This window comes from Suricata suricatta, chromosome 4, assembly GCF_006229205.1.
Source record: "Suricata suricatta isolate VVHF042 chromosome 4, meerkat_22Aug2017_6uvM2_HiC, whole genome shotgun sequence".
In the NCBI taxonomy this organism is placed as follows: domain Eukaryota; kingdom Metazoa; phylum Chordata; class Mammalia; order Carnivora; family Herpestidae; genus Suricata; species Suricata suricatta.
Genome location: NC_043703.1, coordinates 70425740 through 70453304, shown reverse-complemented (window position 1 = coordinate 70453304; position 27565 = coordinate 70425740). Strand labels below are relative to the sequence as shown.

At 42.4% G+C, this 27565-nt stretch overlaps 1 protein-coding gene across 4 annotated transcripts in view; it reads left to right on the top strand.

Moving 5' to 3' along the window:
* The window catches only part of MTUS2 (microtubule associated scaffold protein 2), a 537267-nt gene that overhangs the window by 216717 nt on the left and 292985 nt on the right, over positions 1-27565 (top strand). For 3 of the 4 annotated variants that reach the window (XM_029936898.1, XM_029936896.1, XM_029936899.1), the window contains exon 4: positions 8268-8465. In XM_029936898.1, coding sequence (XP_029792758.1) covers positions 8268-8465 — 198 coding nt within the window. The remainder of the gene's footprint in view (positions 1-8267; positions 8466-27565) is intronic. The other variant, XM_029936897.1, reaches the window with a different exon arrangement.

The following is a 27565-nucleotide window of genomic DNA, read 5'->3' as shown; positions in this document are numbered from 1 at the left end:
TTGTTCAAGAGCCCAGCTTTATGTATTCTGAGAAGCAAAGTGATTGCCTTGGTTACTATTAGTAATGTTTGGGACTCTAAAAGTGGGTAAGGACTGTCATAGTGAGACCTTGTATCGTGGCTGTAGGAAGTGCAGAAACATGTGTGACCCTAATTTTATATTTTGGGTGTCTGTGGTACAGAAAGATTCTCAGTGGGTTTTTTAACCTTAAAAAGGGCAACGATTGCTGCCACTGGCTAGACCAGACAGCCAGGTGGCCCAAGAGTATAGAAATGTTCAGATAGGACTGGCTTTGGCCAGAGCATCCAGTGTTGGATGCCTGTCTGAAGTTTGTCTAATTGTGCTGACCCTTGGGCTGCATCCTTTTCGGGAGCATCTTGGTTAAGCTCTCCGCAAGCTTGGTCGTGTATGTGGGACAGTAGGGTTCCTCCTGAAAAGTGCACAGACTTCCCATTACAGTTCATCAGTTGATCCCAGCGGGCTCCCCAGATAGCCAATGGGTCTGGGAGAAGAGTGATCTCCTCTTGCACTGTGACATCAGGCAAGGGACCGAGGACAAGGAGGCTACCCACTTCCGCAGGTGGGCTATACCATACGGCCCAGGTTTGGTTCCACCCAGTAGCAAGAAAACCAAGCTTACCTCTGCTGAATTTGTGGGCTGCTACTTCCGTAACCTTAGGCATATTGGGGACCTTGGCATGGGGGGGGGGACACACGTTCAGGACAGATGAGAGCTTTACTTTCCCAGAGAGACCACTATGTACCTGCCAAGTGCCACTCCAATATGGTATCTTGCAGAATGGAGGAGGTCAGTTTCTAATACAGAATCCTGTGAGCAACCTACAGTCATTATTGGTGGTCTGGGAACACCAGAAGGCATGAGAGGAGGCTGCTAAAGCCTCTACAGTGAGAGCATCCCCAAGGGCACTAATGGAAGTGTGTGTTGATTGCTATTTGAACAGATTCTAGAGCCTTTTATTGGAGGGGATCCCACGAAGGAGAGCCAGTGTACAAGTAAAGCATAAATGGGCTTAAGTACAAATTGCGAATGAAGACTATTTTGCCTCCCGAACCCAAAGGGGTCTAAACGATCCTGAGATTCTTTTTTTTGGATGCTGACAGAATCACTAGCTGTTTCTTGACAGTATTAGGGACCCCCACCCCACCCCCCACAACAGTTTACCAAATAATTTTTTGGAATTTAATTCAGGTGACAGGGCCTTACACTATGTGTAAGACAGTGTGGCCTGTCCCTTTTCAGTGAGCTTCTGAATGAGTGTGTCAGAAGAACGTCCTCAAAGGAACATGTTATCATTGGAATGTGTGCACACTTACGCTTCTGGAGAGAGGTGGGTCCAGTTAAGAGGTAGCCTGCAAAGGTTGTGTGTGATGTCAAGGCTGTTCCAGTGCCCCATGGGTAGCCATTGCGTAAAGGTGTGCTGTGTCTCTTTGGAAGTGAAGGAAAACTGCCTGAGGGGCCAGCGACGGGCCAGACTGGCTTGTTAATGAACAGCACTGGTCTTGTATAAAGGGCTTCAGTGCTTGCAGGCCTCACTTTAATTTACACCAAGTCCTATTAACTTCTTTAACTGTAGGTATGGTCTGTGGGGTCCCATTTTGTCAAGCCAAGTTTTTACGGGTCAAAAACTTAAATCCTTTAAATTTGTCAATTTAAGTTCTTTAAATTCATCAATCATAGAGTGATGGTGCCCACTGGGGGATAGCGTAGGGCAATGGAGACTCTGACTCGGAAATTTAGGCAAGACGAGAATTCTTATGGTTAAGGAGAGGCATATCTATGTTTCCTTTATTTCTTGTTCAGTAATTCCCTTAAGATTATAAAATATTATAGGGAATACATTATTTAAATTTAATGAGATCCCCGGGTATAGAGGTAGTTTGAGCCGCAACATTGATTAAAGGCATGAAGTTTTGCCAATTAGTAATTTAAGGAGATGTTAAGATTAATTCAGAAGCTGTGTTGTAGAGGTACAAAGGTCAGCACCCTTTTATCTTTTGGTGGATAAAATTCATTTAGTAAATTTTGGATTTTCATTTGGGTCCCACTGTAGACCCCTGTTTCAATTTTCTGTTTCTTCTGCCAAATCTGGGCTTCTTTCCTTCTCTTTCCTCTTCCCTCCTTATTCTTTTCTTTCCCCTGTGTTGTTTTTACAAAGGAGTCTCTCTTCTCCTCTCATATTTATAGATTTTCTCCAGAGAGCTTCAAGTCAGTATCATCAAGGTTGGAGGCTTCCCCCCATGACTGGGGTTTACTTTGTAGGACTTAAGGACCCCAGGTTAAAGAGAAGTTGAATTAATCCCTTGCACTGTCCTATAGATATGCCGTGGGTATTTTTCTCTGTAACCCCGAGGATCAGGATTTTTGTTGGGATAGAGGCATAGACAGCAGCAGCAACAGAGGTATTTAAGGGTCCTGCTGAGTCATTTGCTTTTAGGAGCACAGACCTCAGCACTTCACATAATGGCTTTTTCTCTTTTTTGGTTTTTTTCCCCCCCTAATGACCGCTTTTTCATGAGTGATCACCCAGTGGACCGGTACACAGCACAAGGTAGTCTTTTCCCTGAGCCTGGCGTCAGTTACAACTCCATTGTAAGATGTGGGATAGTCCAGGCTAAGATATGTGACCCAAGGCCACATAGGGACTGTGCCTCAATTGCATATGCTTGTCCCCCCAAAAAACCAGTTAATTATTGAAACTTCCCACTTGGGTCAGCCTATTGTATTGTCAGGTGGTGGGGCAGCGGGGAAAGTTCTTCTCTGGGTGTCTGAGGGGCAGCACCGGGCTTTCATATCAGTTTTCCCAGAGGTGGGGCAGAAGGGTGGTGGGGAGGCTAAAAGGGGGGTGTGTGAGTTTGAAACCTGAGAGTTGCTGGTGGTTAAATATAAAAAAGGGGAGTCTAACAGTCCTAAATACTTTATTTTGATGCCATTGTAAATGTAATTTTATTAATTTCATTTTTGGATTATTTATTGCAAGTGTATAGAAATACAATTGGCTTTTACATACTGAGCCCATTTATTCTAATAATTTTTAGAAGTTTTGTAGGATTTTCTACATGCAAGATTGTGTGATCTACAAATAAGAAAGATTTGCTTCTTGTTTCTAACCTGCATGGCTTTTAATTTTCTTGCCCAATTGCCCTGGCTGGAACCTTCTGTAAATTATTGAGTAGAAATGGTGAAAGCAGACATCCTTACCTTGTTCTTGATCTATGGGTGAAGCATTCAGTCTTTTCTCATGAGTATGGTATTAGCTATGGAATATTTTTTCATTCCCTTATCAGGCTGAAGACATCTTTCTGTTATTTCTAGTGTGTTAAGTGTTTTATCATGAAACGCTCTTGGAATTCGTCAAGTGATTTTTCTGCATCTATTGAGATGGTCATGTTATTTTTCTTCTTATGAAGTACATTGATTTCTATGTTAAACCAGTTTTCCATTCCTGGGATAAATTGCACTTGGTTACAGTATATAATACTTTTTATATATGGCTGGTTTTAGTGTGCTATTTCTTTGGTGAGAGTTTTGCATCTGGAAGAGATAATTTTCTTTTTTCATGATGTTTTTGTCTGGTTTTGTTATCAAGGTAACACTGGACCATAGAATGAATGTAGAAGTGTTCTCCCTCTCTCTCTCTCTCCATCTCTCTTTTTCTATGGAATAATTTGTGAAGAACTGGTATTAATTTTTCTTTAAATGCTTGGTAGAATTCTCTATCAAAGACATTTGTGTCTGGGCTTTTCTTTGTGGAAAGTTTTTGGATTACTAATTCAATTTCTTTGTTCTAAGTATATTCAGATTTTCTATTTTTTCCTTTGTGTTATTCTTGAATTTGTTCACTTCACTAGGTTGTCTAATTTGTTGAGACACAGTTGTTTATAATATTCCCTTATAATTCCTTTTATTTTTGCAAGATTAGTAGTGATGTCCTCTCTTCCACTCTTAATTTTGCAAATTGAGTCTTCTCTCCTTTTTTCCTTGGTTGGTGTAATTAAAGGCTTGTTGACTTTGTTGAACTTTCTAAAAATCAACTTTTGATTTTGTTGATATTCTCTTTTAGTTTTCCATTTTGTTATATTTATTCCCATTCTGGTATTTATTATTTCCTTCCTTCTGCTTAAGCTTAATTTGCTTTTCTTTTTTTAGTGTCTTTAGATGGAAGATTACTTTATTGCTGTGACATCTTTCTTCCTTTTTTTTAAAGTTTATTTATTTTGAGAGAGAGAGAGGCAGAGAAAGAGGGAGAGAGAGAATCCCAAGCAGGCTCTGCACTGACAGCACAGAACCTCACAAACCATGAGGTCATGACCTGAGCCGAAATCAAGAGTCAGATGCTCAACTGACTGAACCACCCAGAAGCTCTATCCTTCTTCTTTATTAATGTGGGTATTAGAGAGTGCTTCAGTGATATTCGTTCTTATGGCCAGACTCTACCACTGGGCACATCTCTTAGTCATGACTCTGCTGCGGAGTGTGGTGGGGACAGTGGTCTGTCCCTCTAGGAGTGGCAATCCTGGTTTACAAGTGGGTGCTAGGCGGGAGGCAGTAGCTCCTGGTCTTCTCCCTTGACCTCTCCTGATTTTGAACATCTAGCCTTCAAGGGATCCAGGGAAGCAGGGATTAGGGCCCCAGTATTTTTGGCCTATTGTGCCTGGGGTAGTGCCTTTTACTTGGGGCTGAGTGATGGGTCCTCTGACTTTGTGGCTTCTTGCTTGCGTGTCATTTAGCCACTGCAGCATGAACCTAGGGGGAGGGCATAGGGTTGGGAAATGGTGGTAGCCTGCCTCCCCCAGTGAGATATGGTAGCTCTTGCCCGGGGAGGCGGAGGGTAGGAAATCTGTTGCCTCGGCCCCAGCCATCCAGATTAGAGCTCCCATCACACTGAGATGGACAGGGTTGTAAAGGAGGAAAGGAGTGCATCAGGCTCAAGTGCTGTGCAGTCTGACTCTTCTTACTGGATTTAGTAGATTTTCATATATAAATGTTTTCTTTATTCACTCACTGTATGCCCTTGGAACAATTTCTAGAAACTATAAGTGATTGTTTTTTAAAAATAATTTTTTACTGCGGTGCCTGGCTAGCTAAGTCAGTTAAGCATCTGACTTCGGCTCAGGTCATGATCTCGTAGTTCATGGGTTTGTGCCCCACCTCAGGCTCTGTGCTGGCAGCTCAAACTCTGGAGCCTACTTTAGTTTCTTTGTCTCCCTCTCTCTCTCTCTGCCCCTCCCCCACTCATACCCTTTCTCTCAAAAAATAAACATTTAAAAAGTTCTCTTAATAAAAATTAGAAAAATAATTTTTACTAATAGTGGTTGATTCACTGGAGAAAGTATCCACGGAGCTAGTGCTACCATTGTGGAAGAGGTCTCTGTTATGCATGCTCAGTTTGATTTAACATTAATTGTTATCATTTGTTTATTGAGGACTTATTATGCACCTTCATAGGTTATCTCTGACAAAGTGTATATTCTTAGATAGTCCAAGGACACTGAATAACTGAAAAGACATATCCCTCAACATGCTGCACTTGAGAAATAGTAAGGAGTGCACATTTTAATAATTAAATTCCTTTTATGAGAAACTAAGATTAAATTAAGGCACAGTCAGAGCAGCTGAATGTAATGCTGAAGAACACCTTTCACGGGCATCTTCTGTTGACATTTTCAAAGTGTCGTCCAGGGACTACCTGAATGAGGATCACTCAGGTGCTTGTTTAGAAAACCGAGTTCTGAGCCCTACACCAGCTTAGTTCTCATGCAGGGAGACCAGTGGAGGTATCCAGTCCACACAGCAGGCTGCATTAGTGGTGTGCAAGCTTGGCGACTGCAAACTTTAGCTAAACTTGATTGAATAATAACGTCAACCCCACTGTGCTAGGCACTGGTAGTTTCCAAAGAACAGTAAGACCTGCTCTTCCAAACCCCGAAGGTATGTAAACTATTTGTGAGATTTATCTGGTAGAAGGAGAGACCATTGGATAGTAACTTGATATATAGATTACACAAAATTTAGAAAAATTATGTACACTGAGAGTTGAGGCAAGACATGCTCCCACAAGTAGCCTATACACACATGCACACACACGCACACACATGCATGCACACACGAGCACACACACTATGTGCCTTTACTAGAAGGAAGGAAAAGTGAAAGCCTGGAAGTCACTTGGAAACTTACTTCATGTGTACTTGGGATCCTGCGTTGTTGAGTCCTCTTTCTTCCCAAGGCATGAACAATCATTGGATATAGGTAAGGGTAGGATAGAATAAATTCTTCTGTGAACATTTTCAATGTCCTTGTTGCCTTACATAATGATTTAATAAACTAAGTTTTCATTCTTAAATATTAAATAAATGTTTACTACATGCCAGGGTCCTCTGTTAGAAATTCTGATCTTCATTCCCAAATATGGGTTTGTTTTTTAAGGAAAAAAAACTAATTCCTATTCTTCTCATGTGATTTGATGTAATCTCAAGTAATTATTGATTAACTGGGCTGAGAAAGAGGTTATATATAACCCAAACTAGTATCAAAGTATGGTGATTTTAGTGTACACTTACTGTTGAAATTATATCTGATATTTTAGCAACTTTTACTGTTTTACAGGCATTATTAAAAATTGAGTTGGTGTAAACTTATTGTAAAGATGATATTTGACCTATGGGGATACTTCCATTGTTCTGGGGATATCATCTAAAAGTATGCAAAAGGATAGGAGAACAGGTGGAGACATTGACATGACATTTAATTGCTGATACAGAAGGGCCATTATAACTTATTAAATAGTGATTATTTCTCATCACATTTGAATATTTCTTCCCCAAGCATTAGGACAGAACTCAGCAGTATTGCAGCCCCAACTCCCTGTTCTCTCTTTCCTCTGTACTCACTTGATTCCTCCTCCCCCTCCTCCTCCTCTCCTTCCTCCTTTTCTTCCTCCTCTTCCTGACCCAGAAATCAAGACACCAAAGTTGTGCATATTCTGTTTTCACATGGATGTGCAACTGGCTACAGCCTCACTCTTACCGAGAGCTCTTGGTGAGGAAGAGGCCCGAGTGGCCCAGCTGGGCATCTATTGGTTCTCTACAGATTTGCACACATAGATCTATTTCTAATGTAGATTCTTCATTGATTTGTAGATGTCAATTAAAAAAATAAATGGCTTTTTTATTATGAGTTTGCAACCTGGTTAATCTTTCTGTAGATAATAAGGAGTGAGGAACACTGTTTAACAGTCTGTATATAAGCACTCACAGTAAATATGGCTGCAGGTGAAATTTGTTAAATGTCTTGACCAGGGAAGTATATAGCATATTAGGACACTTGCCTTTTTTATTTTAAGGAATATTAAAGGGCATTTGTGTGTGATAACATTCTGGTTCTATCTAGTATTGAAAGGCTCTTTTAATGTGGAGGTGTTTGTTGGGGTGGCTGTGAACAGAACCTGATTCAGACATCATCATGCTGAAGTGGTAGATTTATAGCATGTTCTGTTATTTCACAATTAGCTGGCTTTGCACATATTTAGAAACTAATTTTAAAGTTTAGGCTTTTTTTTTTTTAAATTTCAGTGTAAGATAAAAATACATCATGGAAAAAGGAGAAAAAAATCCTAGTAGTGTTAACTGGAGCATCTATCAAGTTCTTTTACAAGCAGTAATATTTATATCTTTGGGGCCAGTTTTATCATGCCCAGTCTTTCCATTGGTTCTAAAATGTTGGGTCAACTGCCCAAGGTTACCCAGCTAGTGAATCATGCAGACTGGACTTATGCTCACCTCATTCCTACAATGAACAGAATGCTAGCTAACAACTCTTTTATATGTGCTTCTATGACTCGTCACTAAGTGTGTATAATGCTGATGAATATTTGCCACAAGGACTCTTTACCCATTGGATGTCAGATTTTAAGGTGTGTGTCAGTGTCACTAGGGGAACTTGCGACAATACACCTTCATTCCATTCAGCTTCCTAAGCACCGTATACCTTTATTTATGGCCATATAGTATGGCTAGTTGTCTGTTCTTTTCTCATCTGCCTGCTTCCTCTCCTCCTTTGTAAGTTCTCTGAAGCTCCCAGCCCATAGTGGGGAGGTTTTCTCATAAAGATGTATTTGTGAATATGCTGAACCACACCATGCGAGATTAATTGTGATCAGTTTATGATAGTTAGATTACTATTCATAGTCTGTGTATTCCTCTATCTAGTTGCCAACTGATTTTTATCTGGTTTGGGTTCATTCTAGCAGATTTAAAGAAAGCCGCCGGTTCAAATGCTGCAAAATCAAATCTACCAAAATCTGGACTTCGTCCTCCCGGATACTCCCGTCTCCCGGCAGCCAAGCTGGCGGCGTTTGGCTTCGTGCGGAGCTCCAGCGTGTCCTCCGTCTCCAGCACCCAGTCCGTGGACAGCGCGCCACCAGAACAGAGCAGACAGGCCAACAGTAAGTGGGCGGGGCTGCGGGCAGCCGTCGTGAGCTGTTCCCCCTGTGGGACACGCCCCTAGGACCACATGGGGGCCCGTGAATCCGCATGTGGGTATAACACCTTCATTTCTTTGTGTGTGAAAGAGTTGATTTGACTTCCTTTTATTTTATTTTATTTTTCTTCCTTAATCTATCATCATTAGGACTTTAGAAAACGATCAACTGGAGGAAAAAAAGCCTGTTTGGCACTATCATTTTATTCAGTTATAAGGATTTAAAGTGCCAGAAAAAGACTTTGAAATCTAGAAAATGACTTTTACAGGGACTGATTCCAGGAGCCCTTTGCTCCATGAATTCTATGTAAGAAGTCAAGGAAAGCTCTAACACAAGTGTTACCATGGTGTGCTATCATGAAACATATTCTGTATTAAATATTGGTGGTGAGAAATCTTTCAGTCACCGGGGATTACCTGTAATGCCTTCATATTGGTGGAGCACTTGGCTGGATTTCTCAAAGTTAACTAAACAGTGTTAAAAATAGAAAAGTACAGCTTTTTGTGTGTGTGACTCTTTATAGTGTTTATTAAACCAAGGATCAGTTAGGTGGAGGGTGGGGCTGGTGGAGGAGGACAGAGTTCTCATTGTCCTGTGGGCATCTCTGTGGGACCAGCCCCCCGATGCCCAGTCACTTCCACCCAGCACCTCCTCCCTCAATACATCCCCAGGACACAATATTACAGAAGTGAACAAATGCAGTGTTTTTCTTCTTTTACAAAAGACAGGTTTCCATCCCCTGCCAGCAGGGGTAGGGGGAAGGGGGGTTGAAGTAACAGTCCATTACAAAGGCAACAACTTTTATAGAACAAATAGGAAGGAAAGCTGGGAAGCTGAGAGCATAAACATTGATGGGGGCACTTGCCTCCTTCCCATAGATGGGTGAGGCAGGCTGCAGGGCTCAGGGCCAGTGGGGACCAAGACCGGGAGGCCCCTTGGGGCTCCAGGACTGCACCAACTCCTTGCATTTAGAGGCAATACCTCAGGGGTCAATGGACAAATTTCCAGTCTCCACACTTCACGAAGGACCCTACTACAGAGTGGGGTACTAGTAGAACTGGGACTGGCATGCTGGAAGCTTCCAGAGGCTTCAAATCTACCCAGAAAGGTCCCCATTAACTGAGAGATGCTACTCTAGGCCTGGTTCCCGAGACTGATTTGGAAGTTAAAGTGTTAATAGTCTCAGAGCAAGTCACAAACAGCCACTGTTCCTGAAGGAGCTCTGGAGGCCCCCCCCCCACTCAGCTGAGCCTTTGACGACCAAAGCCCATCTTAGCCTGTCAACTTCAAAGTCATTGTTACTGGATCTGAAACCATGACATCTCAGATGTCGGTTAGCAAGAGCTCACCGGAAGGCCAGGAAAGTCTTAGAAGTTTTCATGTGGAGTGCTGTTTGGGAGGGAGTACAGTAGTTGAAACGGGCTGAAGTACTAAGAGAAAGAAACAGAGAGCAAGAGGGGTGTGGGGAAGGGGAGAGATGGAGAATGAGATTGATTTATGTTATTTTTTAAAATTTCTTTTCTCCAAACTTGTTCTTTCTCTATCCTTTCTTGGGTTCACAGAGATGATGCGTGGCACATTTGTACCTGCAAAGTTCTTAATTTTGGTCTGCCTGGTTATTCCTGAAACGCATGCATTACCTTTTCCTTTATCTTGATGTGTTTGTAAGCAGTTTCTGGGAGATTTTTTTACTCACTTGGTTTCCTAATGGTGCTCCATCACAGGACTGCTTTCGCACAGGACTCATTTTTAGGAATACACTTGTCATGAGGGATTCTGTCATGGCACAGTGGGTTCTCGAAATCCAAAAGAGCTCTTTGCAAATGTGTAACTCATATTTTTAGATGTGTGTGCATATTGACAATCTGAAGATTTTTAAATATAGGAGCAACTATTTGTTATATTTCTTAGTAGTAAAATCCCTAGTGGCATGTTTCTGTTTTAGAGGGAGCATGAGTGATTAAAAAAAATCTCTTATGGTATATGTTTTTCCAAGGAAGAAGATAAAGCCTTGGTTTCCTTAAAAAAAAAAATCTCAGGATGCTTGAGCTTTGTTCCCATGGTAGCAGGTTCTGCTAAAGGAGAGCTGGTAGGTGTGGACAGAATAATTCCAGGTGTGCTTGCGGCATTTCTTCTCACATCTGTTTCAAGGGATACTGGAGAGGGGCACCCTGAGCACCCAGGGAGACAAGGGCCATTATGTGCCAGGGAAAATAATTCGTACTTTGAAGACTTCATAGTAAAATAACAAATTAATTATTAATCCATAATTATTAATATGAAGTACATTAATATAAATTATTAATACATAATAAGTATATATTTAGAATTCTAGTTTTTAAAAAAAGAGTGTTAGAGTTGATTTCTAATTATGTGCCACATAACTATATGTAAGATTTATACTTCACCAATAAACCACACAAAAATTTCTCACTTATTTGAGTTGATATCTTAGTGCCATTAACCACTCTGCTTATACTTGTTATTAGATATAATGTCAAGAAAAGTTTTGTTTCTGTTCTTTAGTGGAGAGGATGCTTTCATCGATGATTAAGTAAAATATGGGCTCTCAAAAGAGCCCCAGGTCCTTAGAGCAAACCCCAGGAGCAAAACTTTGTTGGTTTAGCTCATTGAAACAGCTAGCATATCAGAGCTGGTTCCTTTTTCCTTCTCAGAACATTGGCTGTTCTTCAGTTCCTTCACACAGAGTTCAGTTTAGGAATACCACAGTAATTAGGAATTCTATTGTGGCATTGTAGATGTCTCAGAATCTGAGACATGACTATAATAAGGAACTGTTTGAAAGTGTGCAGCTCATATTTTTAGATACTCATGTCTATAAACAGTCTGAACAGTGTCCACGATGACCAAAGCATACTATATTTAGGATGCATATCAGTGATTCATTATGAACTTAGTGTTTCCTGGGTGACTTGGGCTTAGCTACAACTCTCTCTGTGGCTTTCCTGGGTCCTGAGGGGCAGGTGACAATGAGCATGGAGAGGAGAGACCCCTGGGCTCCCCTGGACCTGGGTCTTGGCTGTTGAGTGTGGAATCTACTCTCCACCATGGACTCAGGCTCTCTATCGTATCTTTTTTTTTAAATTTTTTTAAATGTTTTTTATTTATTTTTGATACAGAGAGAGACAGGGCACAGAGGGGGAGGGGCAGAGAGAGAAGGAGACACAGAACCAGAAGCAGGCTCCAGGCTCTGAGCTAGCTGCCAGCACAGAGCCCGACGCGGGGCTCGAACCCACGAACGTGAGATCTGACCTGAGCCGAAGTCAGAGGCTTAACCGACTGAGCCACCCAGGCGCCCCTCTATCGTATCTTCAGCCCCACTAGGCACTAAGTCAAGTGCTCTTGTGTCTCTTTACTTTTTCCACAAGGTTTTAACAAATGGAGCCGACACAGAGAAATGAATTATGCCTGTATATACTCAGAACATATTACTTTTAATATGAAGCCCTTTTAAGAGACCTTAAAATCAGGGTATCTTGGAACCCAGTCCACCCCCTCATTTTAAAGTCGAGCAAAGATCAGAGTGACTTGCTCTGGGTCCTGGCCCAGTGTTCTTCTTCCTCTATTTAGTCCTTAAAGCTGTCACATATGGTAAAGACACACTCATGATTGAAAGTCTTTTCTTTCTGTCAGTGAAGCAAGTTAGAGTCAGAGTTGCCTTCACAGGCGCTGTAGACGGAATTCACCTTGTCCTCACTTACTGGGTTGTCAGCCAGCCCCTGTGTAAACACTGAATGATGGAGAACATTCCATCTTGTGAAGAAGCTGCCTTTGAGACAGGATAGCTCTCATCCCGAGGCAGTGTTCAGGCTGCCTCCCTGTGATTCCCAACTCATCACTCAGCTCCTGTGGACTGGTTCAGAACCTTGACCTTCATTGTGCTGAAGGTGACATCCCTCCCAGCCTCCTCTGCCCCTTTATAGGTTCATCACATGAAGATTATGAGGCTGGTACCTTTAGAACCTCAGAAGAAATACCAAATTACACTAGTTAGCAACTCACAGCTGTTTTTTTTTTTTAACATTTATTTATTTTTGAGAGACAGAGGGAGGAAGATCATGAGCAGAGGAGGGGCAGAAAGAGAAGGACACACAGAATCAGAAGAAGGCTCTAGGCTCTGAGTTGTCAGCAGAGAGGCCGATGCAGAGCTCGAACCCATGAACTGTGAGATTGTGACCTGAGCCGAAGTCAGACACTCATCCGACTGAGCCACCCAGGTGACCCCTCATAGCTGTTTTTAAAGATTTAAACTGAAGTGAGAAAAAGTAATTCCCTAACTTAAACTTAAACTTAAAGTCAGAGTATTTGAGCAGATCTGACCCACTGGGTAGCTCATAATTTTTTGTAATAGTTTTCACAGACCAAAAAAAAAAAAAATCTCCAACTTAGAGAAGAAAAATTATTGTGGAATTTAGTGCTGGTAATGTATGGGAGCCTAAACTATATCTAGTTGTCAAATTTATCAGCAATTAGCTGTAGACTTGATTTTCCCAGGGGGTCGGCATAATTTAAAGTTAAACTTTTGGAGGGTATGGAGAGGAGTAGGGAAACGTTAGGATTTCATGAGTTAATCACTAATGAAAGTAGTTTATATCACTGAAAGATAGAATAATTTATGTAGAGGACCTTATCTCATTGTGTATTCAGAATAGCACCTAACTTGTTGAGTGTTCAAGAAATAAGGAAATCTCTATCTGAAAATAATGTGACGGAGACGTTGGTGTTTGTTGGTGGTGGTTGGTGGTGATGGCCGTTATGGTTTGCCTCCTACTTCCTCTCCATTCACGCCTGCTGTGTGTTCTCCATGCGGGGAGTGAAGACCAGAGCGCGTGAGACAAATCATCTGAAAAGTTAAAAAAAAAAAAAAAAAGAAAGAAAAATGAGGGCTTTCTTCTTGTTTCTTTCCCTGATGCAGAGAGGTAGTAGTGTTTGGGGAAGTAGGGATACAGCTGGGGAGGTGGACAGAGAGGCTAACGTTGCATAAATGATCATGACACAAGGATATATGTGCCTATAGCCTTAAAAATAATACAGCGTTGGGTAGATGTTCCTGGCTTGGGGTGAAGGGTTCATTTCTGATTAGGGTGATCAGGGAGTTTCTCTGAAGGGTTGTATTTTGGGAGGTAGAGATGGGCTCTGGGAAATCTTTTGTAGGGGAGCTATTGGTGCGTCCAGAAAACCTCCTGAATTGGAGGGGTTTCCATATCTGGCACAGCCCGCCTGTTTATTGTGTCATCTGTCTTCTGTACACTGAGGTCTATGTGTTTGAGCTCCCCAAGGTGGTTCTCACAAGGCATCTCTTCCAATTCTTTTTTTTTTAAGTTTATTTATTTTTGAGAGAGCTAGAGAGAACAGGGGAAGGGCAGAGAGAGAGTGAAGAAGAGAGAGAATCCCAAGCAGGCTTTGCACTGTCAGTGCAGAGGCCAATGTGGGGCTCAAACTCACAAACCATGAGATCACGACCTGAGCTGGAATCAAGGGTCAGACACTTGACTGGCCAAGCCACCCAGGCTCCCTCTTCCAGTTCTTAGGCTTCCCCGTGCTCATCGGATCCATACAGTCAGCTCTTTGCACTTTGGACACTCTACCAACTCCGTACCTGCAGCCTCGACCTCTCTCTAGAACTACTCCCCCACGTTTCACATGATGCCAAACATCTCCAACAAGCGGACCCAAATTAACTCAAACTGAACATTTCCCCCAAATGAAGTTTTCATTATCGTTTACAGACCAGTACCTTCTCTCACAGTCGCTCTGTTAATGATATCTGTGATCAGGCTACTAAGGCTGGAAATCTGGGGATCAGCGTTACCTCTCCTCTTCTTTTGGTCTTCCTTTCTATTCAGTGATCAATTCTGGTCGGTTCTCACTCTCACATGTACTCCATCCTCTTTTATCTGCTCACTTTACTTTAAATCTGTGGCACCTCTCACCTAACCATTTCCACTACATCGTCACTCTGTAATTCTTAAGGCACATGGTCCTAGAGAATTTTCCCTTTCCCTCTGCTGTGATTACTCCATGGTGTCCCCCACCCTTGTGCTTGCTGGATGCTCTAGGTCCTCTGTGATCTGCTCGCTTCCCCTCTGGCCTCTCCCACACACCATCCCCTCATGTACACCCTCAGCTGGCCAACCACAATTGTTCATTTTCTTCTTCTTCGAGGGCTTCGTGCTTTCCTGCCTTTGTCGTGTTGCTGTAAACCATTCATCCCCGTAATGCTCTCCCCCTACTCCCAACCAAATTTCTCTGTAGATTCTGCCTTTTTCAGGTGTCATTCACATACCACACCCTATCAGAAATCTTCCTTCATCTGTGAACCAGAAGTGATCTTCTCTCTTGAGAACTCCTGTGGCCCCTTGCTTGCATTGCTTCTGTGGATTATCCCATACCAGCTCATTGTAGTCCTTTGTTTCTATGCCCTGTGTCCCCTGTGGATTGTCAGCTCCCTGAGGATGGTGGCTAGGTCTCTGGATAATTGTAGTATCCCTCATGTTATATCTAACATGGCCTTGCCAGTAGTACAGTGTCAAGAGAAATTCTTTCCCAGTAGAAAATCTCATATGTTTTCCCTTATGTAAGAGCATGGAGCAAGAGAGATCCCTGAGAGAAACTGGAGCAGACGTGTTTAATACTGGGAACTTCTTTTCACCTTGTCAAGACTTTCATGGGTCTTGATAGTTGACAAAGTTCTTCACCATTGTGATTTTCATCATTTTCTGGAATCCCTAAAATGTTACTTGTATGGACTGTGGTATGCCTATGGGTAATCTGTACAACTCAAAGAGTAGAAAAGGTATTAGGTCATTTAAAGTATAATTATATTCAGAGATAAATCATCATGGAGTCTGACCTGATAGTCTCATAGATCTCTACTAACTTCTATATCTCCTTGCATGTAATTAGCCACTTTAAAAGAATTGGCATAAAATTGTAGGGACCATTGAGACTTTTCAGGAGAATTTCAGAGTTTTCAAAATTAAATATCTTAATTGGAGAGATTAGATACTTTGATTACATTTTAGAGTTTATATCTTATTTAAATACTGAAATCAGTAGATGCCTTTTTAATTACCAAATAGAATTTGGGTTCTGGGGATAATATTCTAAACTGGAAAATCACTAGCCTTTTTGGAAGATTAATCAATGAAAATAAGGGTTAATAAGAAAGCTTTTTGTAATGTTAACTTCAGCATTTATGCTCATGAATACCATAAAATACATTTACTTAAATAACACATTTGATTTTCTGTATCTGACATGAATTCAAAATAAGTTCAGAGTTGCCAAGAAGTATTATTAATCACTCCTACTGAAACAGCCATTAATCTATTTCATGTTCCATTGGCAAGGAGGGAATCATTTTTTATTTGTGGAAAAAGGGGCTGAACGGGACCTCTGAGAGCAGATTTCAGGGAGAAGCTCTTGCTTATTTGAGATTAAGACTTAGTGACATCTTTGTACATTCCTTTTCAAAACACTCTGATAATGATCAGGGCCACCTGGAGATGGGATTAGAGCGTAAATGTGTTTTGTTTTTTAAAAAGTTGACCATTTTTGGTTGTAAGCAAGGTAAACTGAAATTTGGGGGATAATACTTTTATTTACCATGTCTAGTTGAGCTGCCCCATTTGTCTTGGCTGTCTGGTTTCGTGACTGTCACATTGTCCATTTTCACTTCCCCATCCAGCCCTCTTTCAACATCTGTTGTGGGGTAAGCCCCGAGCTCAGCACTGCAGCCCTTGTGACCCGGATGCCATGATCTTATTCCTGCAAAGTTAGAATCCTCCAGTGGAGAGACGGGAGTGTGAAGATAAATCCATATAGGGAACTGCGAGTGTGGCATGGCTGAAGACCGCACAGCATTTGGTGGGTGGGGAGGAGGCATATAAAAGGGGGAGTACCTAACCACCTCCTGAGCTGGGGGTAAGGAAAGCCCTCACACCCCTTAGATCCCTCCCTGCCTATCTCAGTACTACTGCGTTGTATCTTCAGATCTCATTATTCCACATTTTAGTTTATGGCAGTATTCTGACTTTGCTGTAAAATAATCTGGCAAACTCCCCCCCCATCCCCAGACTTAAAAAGATAGGAAATATATACAAACATTTTTTATACTCCTTGAAGCTGGATGATGGAACTATGAAGGGTTCTTGTACTACTTACTTTACTTTTTGTGTATGCTTGAAAAATTCCATAAAAGAAGGTTAAAATCCCATCTTCCCCCCATATTGGCTTTCATTTCTTAAGAAACCAGATAGCATAGTGGTGAAGGACTGGGTCTTTGGAGGTAGGTTTGCTTGGGTTTGCGTCCCCTCTCAACCATTCTCTAGCTCTGTGACTTGGGGCAAGTTACTTAGTCTCTCAGTGCCTCTGTTTTCCTATTGTAAAATAAGAATAAATATAAGTAAGTGTAAAAAACCACCAAAGGATTGAGAATGTTAAATGTAATTAACAAATGTAAAGTGCTCAGAAAAGGGCCTTGTATGTTAATAATCATAATGGTTCAATGACCATTTCCATTCATTGACCATGTGCCTGAAGTTCTATGTTAAGAAGGATTTAAACACTCATTTAGGAAAATGGCCATGATGGATTAACTGTCTGCCATGGGAAAGTGGTAATGATAACATATAAGTCAGGGAGGTGATGTCTATTTCATTAAAAAATTTTTATAATCCCCTCTGTCATGTATGGTGAATGCCTCTCTGAATATTAAGATGAAACGTTTATGCATCATTAAAGGTGGCAGTTCTAGAAGCCGATCAGTAGATTTTCATGGGGATCTCTTTTGGGCTACAAGTATCACGCTGTTTGGAAATTTAGAAAATATAGGCAAAAAAAGTCATATTTTGTTTTCTTGATCTAAAAAGAGTTCTACCATGCCCTTAGCATGTTATCATTTAAGGAAATGCATTCGATTGGGTTTCTTTTAAATGAAACATATTTATGCAAGGTGACTAATACATAGCACATTAATCTAAGCTGATGGCATTTAAAACCTCTCCTCAAAATAGAAACCGAGAGTTGGATCTGATTTTATTTCTGTGCCTTTCTAATGTCTGTAGGAAAAAGTGGGAACATTTGATTCTGTGGTGTGCACAGCTTCTCACTTTGCCAGAGTCTAATTTCCATTGTATTCGGGTTTTACTTTGTCAAATGTCTCAATCTGATTTAGGTGGGTGGGGAAAAGGGAAGAGTGAGAACAAAAACCAAAATAAGCTTCTGATTTTCTCTGGAAATGAGGAAGTCAAACACATGTCACTGATGGATTTAAATACCTATTTCCCTGGAACCTGTAATTATGTAATTTAAAGGATTCTTTATAAGGAAAAAATAGAATCATTTTCATTGCCTCTTGCTGTTAATTTTCCAGATTCTTCCCACACATTCGTTTCTTTTTTCTTCTTTCTTTGCTTCCTTCACACTCATTTACAAAGGAGAACATGGTTCTTCCGAGTACTATGCAGCATTGCCTGTAAGTGAAAACATTTTCTTTATTGCTTAAGTAACATCTAGTTTATCCACCTAGACTCAGATGTGTGGATAGAACTGTTGGAAATCATATTATCCCTCAAGAGATTGATAAGTGCCATAGTCTGGCGTGTTCTAGATTATTCAAGATATTTAATGAAGAAAGGATCCTTTGAACTTTAGAAAGGGGTCAAGATAAGAAATGTGCCACATTTGTGTGCATAATATGCATCAAAATCAGCATTTATGATAATAGGATAATTTTGAGGAAGGTCAGTTAACCTCACTGCACTTTTATTTTTATAATAAAGTTGGAAGAGATCGAATGAAACAAATTGACCACTTTTGGCTCTCAAGAGCTAGGATCCTGTGACTTTCTTCTGTTAGAATTATGCAACCATTTATGATTCTTAGGTGGTGAATAATCAGAAGTGCATTTGAAAACAATTACTATGATAATTGTGAGCCAAGTCCTTTGTACAAGGCAGACCAGGGATGAGTGATCTCAGCTGTGCCCAAATTAGAGTTGCTTTCCTTCTGGCCGGACCTTACTTTTGTTGTTTTTACCCTGCTGTAGGAGATGGAAATTTCAGAATACCGACAGAGAGCAGCGCAAAGGTTTTACTGCCCTGCTTTTTATCTATAAAATGCAGGGCCGTGAGTCTCATGGAAGCCCCCTTCACACCCCTGCACTCTGCCTAATGCTGCACATTTGGATTCTTGGTCAAGGGCTACAAGAGATGGGAAGTGTTGGGGAGGGTGTTTGCATACCTTTTATTGCTTTTAGCTTTAGCAGAAACGACAGGTCAGGGATAATATTCCATCACAACACTAACACCAGTAGGGGACAATGACAGAGAAGAAATAGTAAAAAGCAACCGAGCCTTTTAGACTTATATTGACTTCTTAGAGGAACTTTGCCAACGGTACATGCTTTCTTGCATTGCTGTAACATGCACAGGCTGTCTGCTGGGGAGGTTCATAAAGATCCTTGTGGTATCTTCCTTCAGGCACTGGACAGGGGTCACAGATTGATAAAGCTTCTGCTTTCAGTGAGAAAGAATACATTTCATGATGTCCACGGGTTCTTTGTCTCCCTTCACAGGCAGGAGCTGGGAGGAGAGGCTTAGTGGGAGCCTGAAGTAGGGGTCAGCGGTTGGGATGGAAAGAAAGGGCCGAATGTGAACGAGTCTGAGCTGACAGGTCAAGAGCACCTGTGAGGGCGGAATGAGTGGAAGGGAGGAAACGAGGTCACCACTCACAGAACTGTGGGCTCAGGAGCAGGGTTTCAGGGGCTCAAGTCATGCTGAGGTCCCAGAAAAGCATTGACATGAACTCATCCAGTGGCTTTACGGACATGCTGGGCTGACATGATGACATGATGACATTAAGGAGAGGAGCCATGGCTGACCTCACTGGTGAATGCAAGTAGGACAAGATGAGGGGAGGGATGTGACATGTGCAGGGACTGTCTCTCCACCAGGAGCAGGGAGCCCAACCAGAGAAGGCGTGGGTAGTGAGGAGGGAGGAGCATCAGGAGAGGCCAGGGAGGAGAGAAATTCACGGGAAGCGTGCGGTCAGTCACTGCCATGTGTGCCGCAGGTGCCGACCTCTCACTGTGGTCAAGAATGGAAATGCAGACTTTGTGATTAGGAGCTTGCTGGGAGCTTCGGTGTTAGTTTGAACAAGATGTGTGAAGGCAGGAATCAGGTTGTGAGGGGTAAGGCAGGTGAGAATGGGGAAAAGAGGTGAATGTTAGGATGCTTAGTGAAGGAAAAAGAAGGGCCTTGGGGTTGCCTGGATGGCTCCGTCACTTAAGAGTCCAACTCTTAATTTCAGCTCGGGTCATGATCTCACAGTTGGTGAGTAAGAGCCCTGTGTCTCAAGCTCTGCTCTGACAGTGGGGAGCCTGTTTGGGATTCTGTCTCTCTCTGCCCCTCTCTTACTGTCCCTCCCCTACTCTCTTTGTCTCTCTGTCTCAAAATAAACACATAACTTTTTTTTAAGAAGGGACTTAGTAGAGAAGCAGAGAAAGTTGTTTTGTGTTTGGTTTTGTCCCCCCTGTTTTTTTTTTGAACACAGAGAAGAATGTTTATGATCTAAGGGGAAGGATTCAGGGATGAAGAAGCCATTGAAGATAAAAGCAAGTGGGGGTAATAGATGGAGCACTTCCTGGAAAAAAACGGAAAGAATGACATCAAACCCAAGTAGAGAAGAGAGAAAGAAAGGGGTAAAAGGATGAGTACAGAGGAATACTGAGCAGGAGAAAAGCGCTTCAGAGAATTCACATTAGATAGCTTGATTTGTCTTAGGTAATTAAGAAGTAGGGTTTTTACAAAGAGCAAATGTGATGGAATCAGGGTTCATGAAGTAGAAAGGCATATCATGGTTACTAGAACAACACAGTACAAGTCAGTAAGAAGTCAAGGGAGAATCGCAGGGCTGCAGCAAGGCCACCTTGAGGTTGGGGAACGTGATTTTATATCGGAAACCATCTACAGGGTGTTAGGCCTGCCTCCAGTGACGTGGTGGGCCACGCTTCTCTCCAGCGCGTTGTCCATATTATACTATAAGGTAGAGCAATTCAGATTCCACAGTGAGTATATAATGTTTCTCAGGAGCTTTCAGTCATAAACTGGCATTTAAATATAGCTCCTTGGGGGCTCAGTAAGTTCAAAGTCCAACTCCCGGTTTCAGCTCAGGTCATGATTTCATGGTTATGGGATCAAGCCCTGCATTGGGCTCCATGCTAGGTGTGGAGCCTGCCTGGGATTTTCTCTCTCCCTCTCTGCCCTTGCCCTGCTCACATGTGTGCATGCATGCATGTTCTCTCTCTCTTAAAATAAAAAAGCAAACATTTAAAAACAAACAAACACAACTCTCTGGAAACAGAGGTGCTGGTTGAAAGGGCTTTAGGGAACCTCAAACCATCTCTGCCTCTCCCCTTCCCTATCCAGTCTGTACCAAGCCCTAAGAGAGTCCACGGATGACAATTGGCAGTCATGGGTTTTATGGCATATATGTCCCAGTTCACTCAAGGACTGGAGAAAAAATTGACTACTTTTGATGAAAAGGGTGACATTTTTTTCTGGAATTAAAAATCCTAGTAATTATTGCTGAGAAAGGCATTTTCTTCTTTGCAGGTTTGTAATTGGGTCCTCATGTGTCCCTAGAACATGGCCATCCTGTAGAACTTTCTATGAGGATGGGATATTCAGTGTCTATGCCCCGAACCATTATAATATGGCTGGTGTAACTGAGGAACTGACTTCTACATTTTATTTAATTTTCATGACTTTAAATAACTACTTGTGGCTAGTGACTATCCTGTTAGTGCAATTCTAGACTATATTTATTAGTTTGGATTTTCTAAGAGATATAATAATATTTTTTAAGTTTATTTATTTTGAGAGAGAGAGAGACAGTGTATGAGTAGGGAGGGGCAGAGAGAGAGGGGGAGAGAGAGAGAGAGAGAGAATCTCAAGCAGCCTTTGCACTGTCAGCAGGGAGCCAGAGGTGGGGCTTGAACTTATGAGCTGTGAGATCATGACCTGAGTTATCTCAAGAGTCAAATGCTTAATTGACTGATTTACCCTGGTGCCCCGATATAATAATATTTCTGATCATAGGATCTTCTAGATTCCTAATGACTAATGAAGATCCCCTACTTGATCCCTTTAGTCTTGTAAAGAAGTCACAAGAAGTTAAGAAGAAGTTAGGGCTGAGGAGGAGCCTTTTCTCAAACCGTAGATGCTGCCTTTACTTCTGACTAGTTGTTTCATAAGTTCATACGACCGATCTTAAGACCAGGTCATAGAAGATGTAATAAATCATCCATAGTGATGGGGATCAGAGTCATTATATTAATGTGCAGATACAGCAGAGTACACGTAATTTAACAATACTTAGGTATGCTTAAGATACTTTGTTAGGATGTAAGTATATTAACTTAATCCCACTATATCTAGACAGAGTTGGACAGTATCCAAACTAGAAAAGGAAAGATGGGAGAGAAATATATCAAGTCAAAGGAGAGCTAGAGGGGGAGGGTAAAGAAGGAAGGTGGGGGGAATGGGGTGTGGATGGTAATATGTCTGTGGTGGGAAATAACCAGGAAGGGTTACAGAGCTCTCAATGCTCCATCAGCCTCTTTCTGCTTTTCTTGAAGGCCTCCTGTTCCACCACTCTCCTGCCCTGCCTCCCTGCGAGGTAGAGACACAGAGCTAGCCCAAAAGGCCAAGGTCCAGGCTGTGTTTTGGAGGTCTCGAGATGCAGAAATGTGTATTTTCAAGTAAGGGAGATGCTGGCCTAATGAAACACTGTTCAGCTGGTCAGAAGACATTCTTAAGTGGGTCCTTATTAGATAAAAAGAAATGCAGATCTCACCGTGTGGAATTTTCTATGCAGATAGAAGGACTGTTAAATCACGTTAGGTGCCTTCCATTGTAATTCTTGGACAAGGGCAGTGTGAATTGAAAAAAATACAAAATGTGAGAGAAGCATACAGTGTAAATATACTGAAATACAGATTTTTATCTGCTAGCACATAACGAGCTGAAATGGAATATTGTACACATTATTACGAATGTCTAGATCCCATTACTGCTGTTGTTATGTGTCTGTTCAGCCAGTAGACATCAGAATTTCTATCTGGTGAGTGTGATAACTTTTGGGTGCTATATTGACATATTTTGTTGGATGTTCATACATAGTTGAATGTACGCAGGTTTTATAGGAGATAGCTTTGCTTCCTGTGGTGCTTTCAGTAAAAGAGATTCACCAGCTGGGGTTTGAATATCATGGTACAGTGTATGCACTTGTGAATTTGACATTGGCATTGGAAGTTCCTCTCTGACCGTGTTATGTAAGGATGATTTTGACTAGGCTACATGCCTACAAGCCACGTGCTTCAGAGTAACCAATAGCCTGAGTCATAAGACTAAGTATTGTTTTTTGTTTTCCTTTATTTTTTTTCCTAATAGTTTATTGTCAAATTGGTTTCCATATAACACCCAGTGCTTCTCCCCACAAGTGCCCCCCACCATGACCATCACCCACTTTCTCCCTCCCCCTCCCCCTTCAGTCCATGGTTCCTTTTCAGTATTCAGTAGTCTCCCTTGATCTGTGTCCCTCACTCTCCCCAGCTCTCTTTCCCCCTTCCTCTCCCCATGGTCCCCTGCCAGGTCTCTCCTGTTAGACCTATGAGTGCAAACATATGGTATTTATCCTTCTCTGCCTGACTTATTTTGCTTAGCATGACACCCTCAAGGTCCATCCACTTTGCTACAAATGTCCATATTTCATTTTTCCTCATTGCCATATAGTACTCCTAGGAATAAACCTAGCCAAAGATGTAAAAGACCTGTATGCTGAAAACTATAGAAGACTTATGAAGGAAATTGAAGAAGACACAAAGAAATGGAAAAACATTCCATGCTCATGGATTGGAAGAATAAACATTGTCAAAATGTCATTATTACCCAAAGCAATTTACACATCAATGCAATCCCCATCAAAGTTGCACCAGCATTCCTCTCAAAGCTAGAACAAATAATCCTAAAATTTGTATGGAACCACAAAAGACCCCGAATAGCCAAAGTAATATTGAAGAAGAAAACCAAAAAGGGATGCCTCACAATCCCAGACTTTAGCCTCTACTACAAAGCTGTCATCATCAAGACAGTATGGTCCTGGCACAAAAACAGACACATAGACCAATGGAATAGAATACAGAGCCCAGAACTGGACCCACAAGTATATGGCCAATTAATCTTTGACAAAGCAGGAAAGAGTATCCAATGGAAAAAAGACAGCCTCTTCAACAGGTGGTTTTGTTTTCCTTTAAATTTAGCAAGTCTTGTCAGAAATCACACACACACAAGGAGAACCGATTGAAATATTGGAAAGAGTTGCTTGCATACACTGAAGATAATGTATCTTTTGTATCTTTTTTTAAATCTTATCTGTCTTTCATAGTGAGATAGGAAAATGTAGTTCATGGTGGTTTTCTTATCCCTGTTCATCAGTGAAGTAGTGATGTGGAAAGAGACCTGAACTGGTAGCCGGGGATATTGGGCCCTAACCTCAGCTTTCTTACTATCTGTGTGGCCTTATGCAAGCCACTTTACTTGTTTGGGCCTCAGGGTTTACGGCAGTAAAATGAGACATCTGTGCTTGGTGATATTCAACACTCTCTACAAATGAAAGTCTCATAAGGTTAAGTTGGACAATAGGATGTGTGGCATTTATTCTACTCGGTGTCTGTAGGGCCATAACAGAATGTGACAGCAACCAGATCCGGAGCTGTTACTGAGTGACTACCATATTAATGTGTAGGTGTCTGTGGATAGTGTGTGCTCTTGAACTTGGAGCACTCCAAGATGTAAATCAAAGGTGAGCCAGCCTCCCGTAAGTTTGCTTCCACACATGTCCGGCTGCCCCCAGCCTCTCTGCTGCGTGAGTGCTGCATGGGGTTCAGTGCAGATACCAGCTTTTCAAGCAATTCAGAACTTTGTGAAGGCAACCGGGGTACATTGAGAATAATTAAACACACAAGATAGTATTAGATGCATTTACTTTGTATTCCTTTTACACTAAATATATGTAATGCATTTAGATGATATGTAGAAGGTTCTGATATAAATGTCTAGTTCTTCCTCCCTAAGGAGCCGGTGAGGACCCTCTCCTAGAAGAGCGAACACATTGCAATTTTGGTTTCTTCTCTCAAGGCCCTTAATCTACGGTTACTTTATTTATTCAGCACTGAGTCAAAGCGAAGTGTTTTGTTGCAGTATTGCTAAGGAGGGCTACTTCTCCAGGAAGTTCTGAAAAATCCCCTCATTCCCTTTTCTTTTCCACATGAAAGCATTTCCTGACTGTGTCCATGACATTGTCTCTCATTTGAGTGCTTTTTTCTCTTTCTGCATATTGGACTTGCTGTGGGCAAAGGATGGAATATTTTATAAACTTTTCTTATGTAGCTTTTTCATGTGGGTCTGTGGTAAAGATGGATGGATTCTTCTGACGGAAATGTGGATGATGTGGCCACGGCAGTTCGCATCTCCCTGCTGCCACCCGGGGCCTTCCGGTCAGGCATGCTCTGCCTGGCATGAGCAGGTACAGGGCCTTGTCACTCTTACCACCATGCGTGGCAGTAGAGGGCCACCAACAGCTCCAAAAGCAGAGAGGAGGGGTGCCCTGCCCTCCTCCACGTCTGTGGGGAACTGCCCCATGGCGCCTGGAGGAGATGGGGGTGGGGGAGAAGGTAAGCATAAGCAGATGCTCGCGTTTCCCCCCGCCCCCATGCTTGGTTTTTAGGGTTGGCTACAAAAAGTGTGACAGCAGTAATGCAGGGATCCTCACTCGTTTTCTTGAATGTACGCATACACCCTCACTACAGGTCTGCCAAAAGCCCTAGTGAAGTCTCTCCACCTCCACCTCTGGCCCTTGCCACATGTGACTGTGACAGGAAAGCGACCACCCCGGAGTCTCCCACCACAGCCACTGTGACAGAACTCCGAGGCTCAGATCTTCTTCCCAGCCTCTGCTAGAAACTGTGTTGGGTAGGGAGTTGACACCACAGACAGCCGAGGCTGTCATCTGCCAACCCCGATTTCCTTTGACCCCTTTGATGAGGAAATGAAAAATGCCAACACATCTCTGACACTGTGAGCCTCAAGGCGGGACCCTGAAGTTGGTGCTGACGTGGAAGACTTCTTTTGCCACCAGTAAGGTTTGTTGTTTAGGGCAAACAAGCCTGGGTGGGTCCTGTCCAAAGGGTCCACAGAACAGATGTGCTAAGGAAGCCAGAGGGCAAGGAGCGGTGTGTCAGGCAGCTATTACTTTGGGTCTAACAGTGGCTCTGAACGTGCACGAGAAATGTTCCATGTCCCTGTGTCTTTTATTACAGTCGAGGGAGGTTGTGCTCACTGGCTAGAGAGTGGTTCGTTGTACGGGAAACGTATGTTCCCTTTGGATAGTCCTTGACATGTGCCTTGGGCACCTTCGTGCCAGGCACTGCCCCCCTTCTCCACGTGTCCTTAGTCATCTGTTCCTTGTTCACCGTCACAGAAGCCTAGCACTCCCGCACTGGCACCTTAGGTATTGTCCACGTGGCCCTGATCACTCCTCAGAGGAGGAGAGGGATATCGGGAGAGGAGAGATGACTTTTATCTCCATCCCAGGGAGTGTTAGTCACAGGCCCAGGTCTGGAACTTAGCTTTGATGTCCTCATGCTGCGATGTACAGGCAAAAGGCACTGTTGCTCTGGGGCCTTCTGGAGAAAAGTGTGCTCGTTCTAGGGATAGCTTGAGCCCACGAATGAGGAGATTCCATCATTGAAGTCCCACCACAGGAATCAGCAGGGACAAGAATCTACATTTCCCGCCGTGTTCCTTTTGCCAGGTATCAACAGGAAGCTGAGTGCAGCTGTCCCCCAGTGCAGGGGACCCCACTGGTGGTGTGTACATGCTGGTTGAGGTTCCCTGTGAGCAGCTCTCAGAGGCCAGTGAGGGTGGGGGTGTGAGCGTTGTGCGCTGAGTGCAGAAATTGCGGGGACTCTGTGCTCCTCAGAGACTTCTGGGGAGGCAGTGAGGTGGAATGAAGGTAATGGGTTTAGGAGAGCACAGATCTAGGTGTGGATCTGGGGGCTATCCCCTTGGATAAACCACAGGGTCCCTTTGGGTGCCCAGGGTCCTGCCTATAAAGTGAGAAGTAGGTCTGTGGCTTCTGAAATGCCTTCCAGGTTCTGGTCTCTGGTCCCAAGACCCAGAGCAGAAGGGTCTCAGGGTTCCTGGGCCCCTAGAACATATTTGCTCCTTCTCACATTTTCATTCCAAAACTGTAATACATTTTCCTTTGTCACATTTGAGGACACACAACTTGTGTTGTCTCTATGTAAAAACTGTCAGTAAAAATAATTACAGAGCTCTATACTTAACTCTAATGTTACATTTTCCTTCATAAGAAAATCTAAGTTCTTTTAGTAATATTGCTAAGAGGATAAAGTCCTGAGTCTGTGTTCATCGATATACACCAGGCCAGTTTAACGGAGGGGAAAATTGCTCAAAAACTAGCTGACAGGATGCCTCGGTGGCTTAGTCAGTTAAGTGTTGGACTCTTGGTTTCAGCGCAGGTCCTGATCTCCTGAACAGTGAGTACCGGGTTGGGCTCTGTGCTGACAGCGTGGCGCCGGCTTGGGATTCTCTCTCCCGTGGCCCATCCCCCATGCATGCGCACGCACATGTGCTCTCTCTCTCTCAAATAAATAAAACTTAAAAAAACAAAAAGATAAATAGTGGTAGGGTTATATTGATAGCCTTCTTTCTTGCTGTAATTTCTGTGTATTTCATAAGAAAAGATGTGGGGGATAAATCATCTCGGATATACTGGAAAGTACTTAGAGAACTAATGCTATAAGTTTTGAATTCCAGAAACCTATGTGACAAAAAGTTTTTATATATTCTTTTATTGGCATTTTGGAAAATACCTATTTTGTGATACTTAGTAGCTTTAACACTTGGTTTCATTAAGTTTTATAAATTTACATCATATTTGACACATAGAAATGA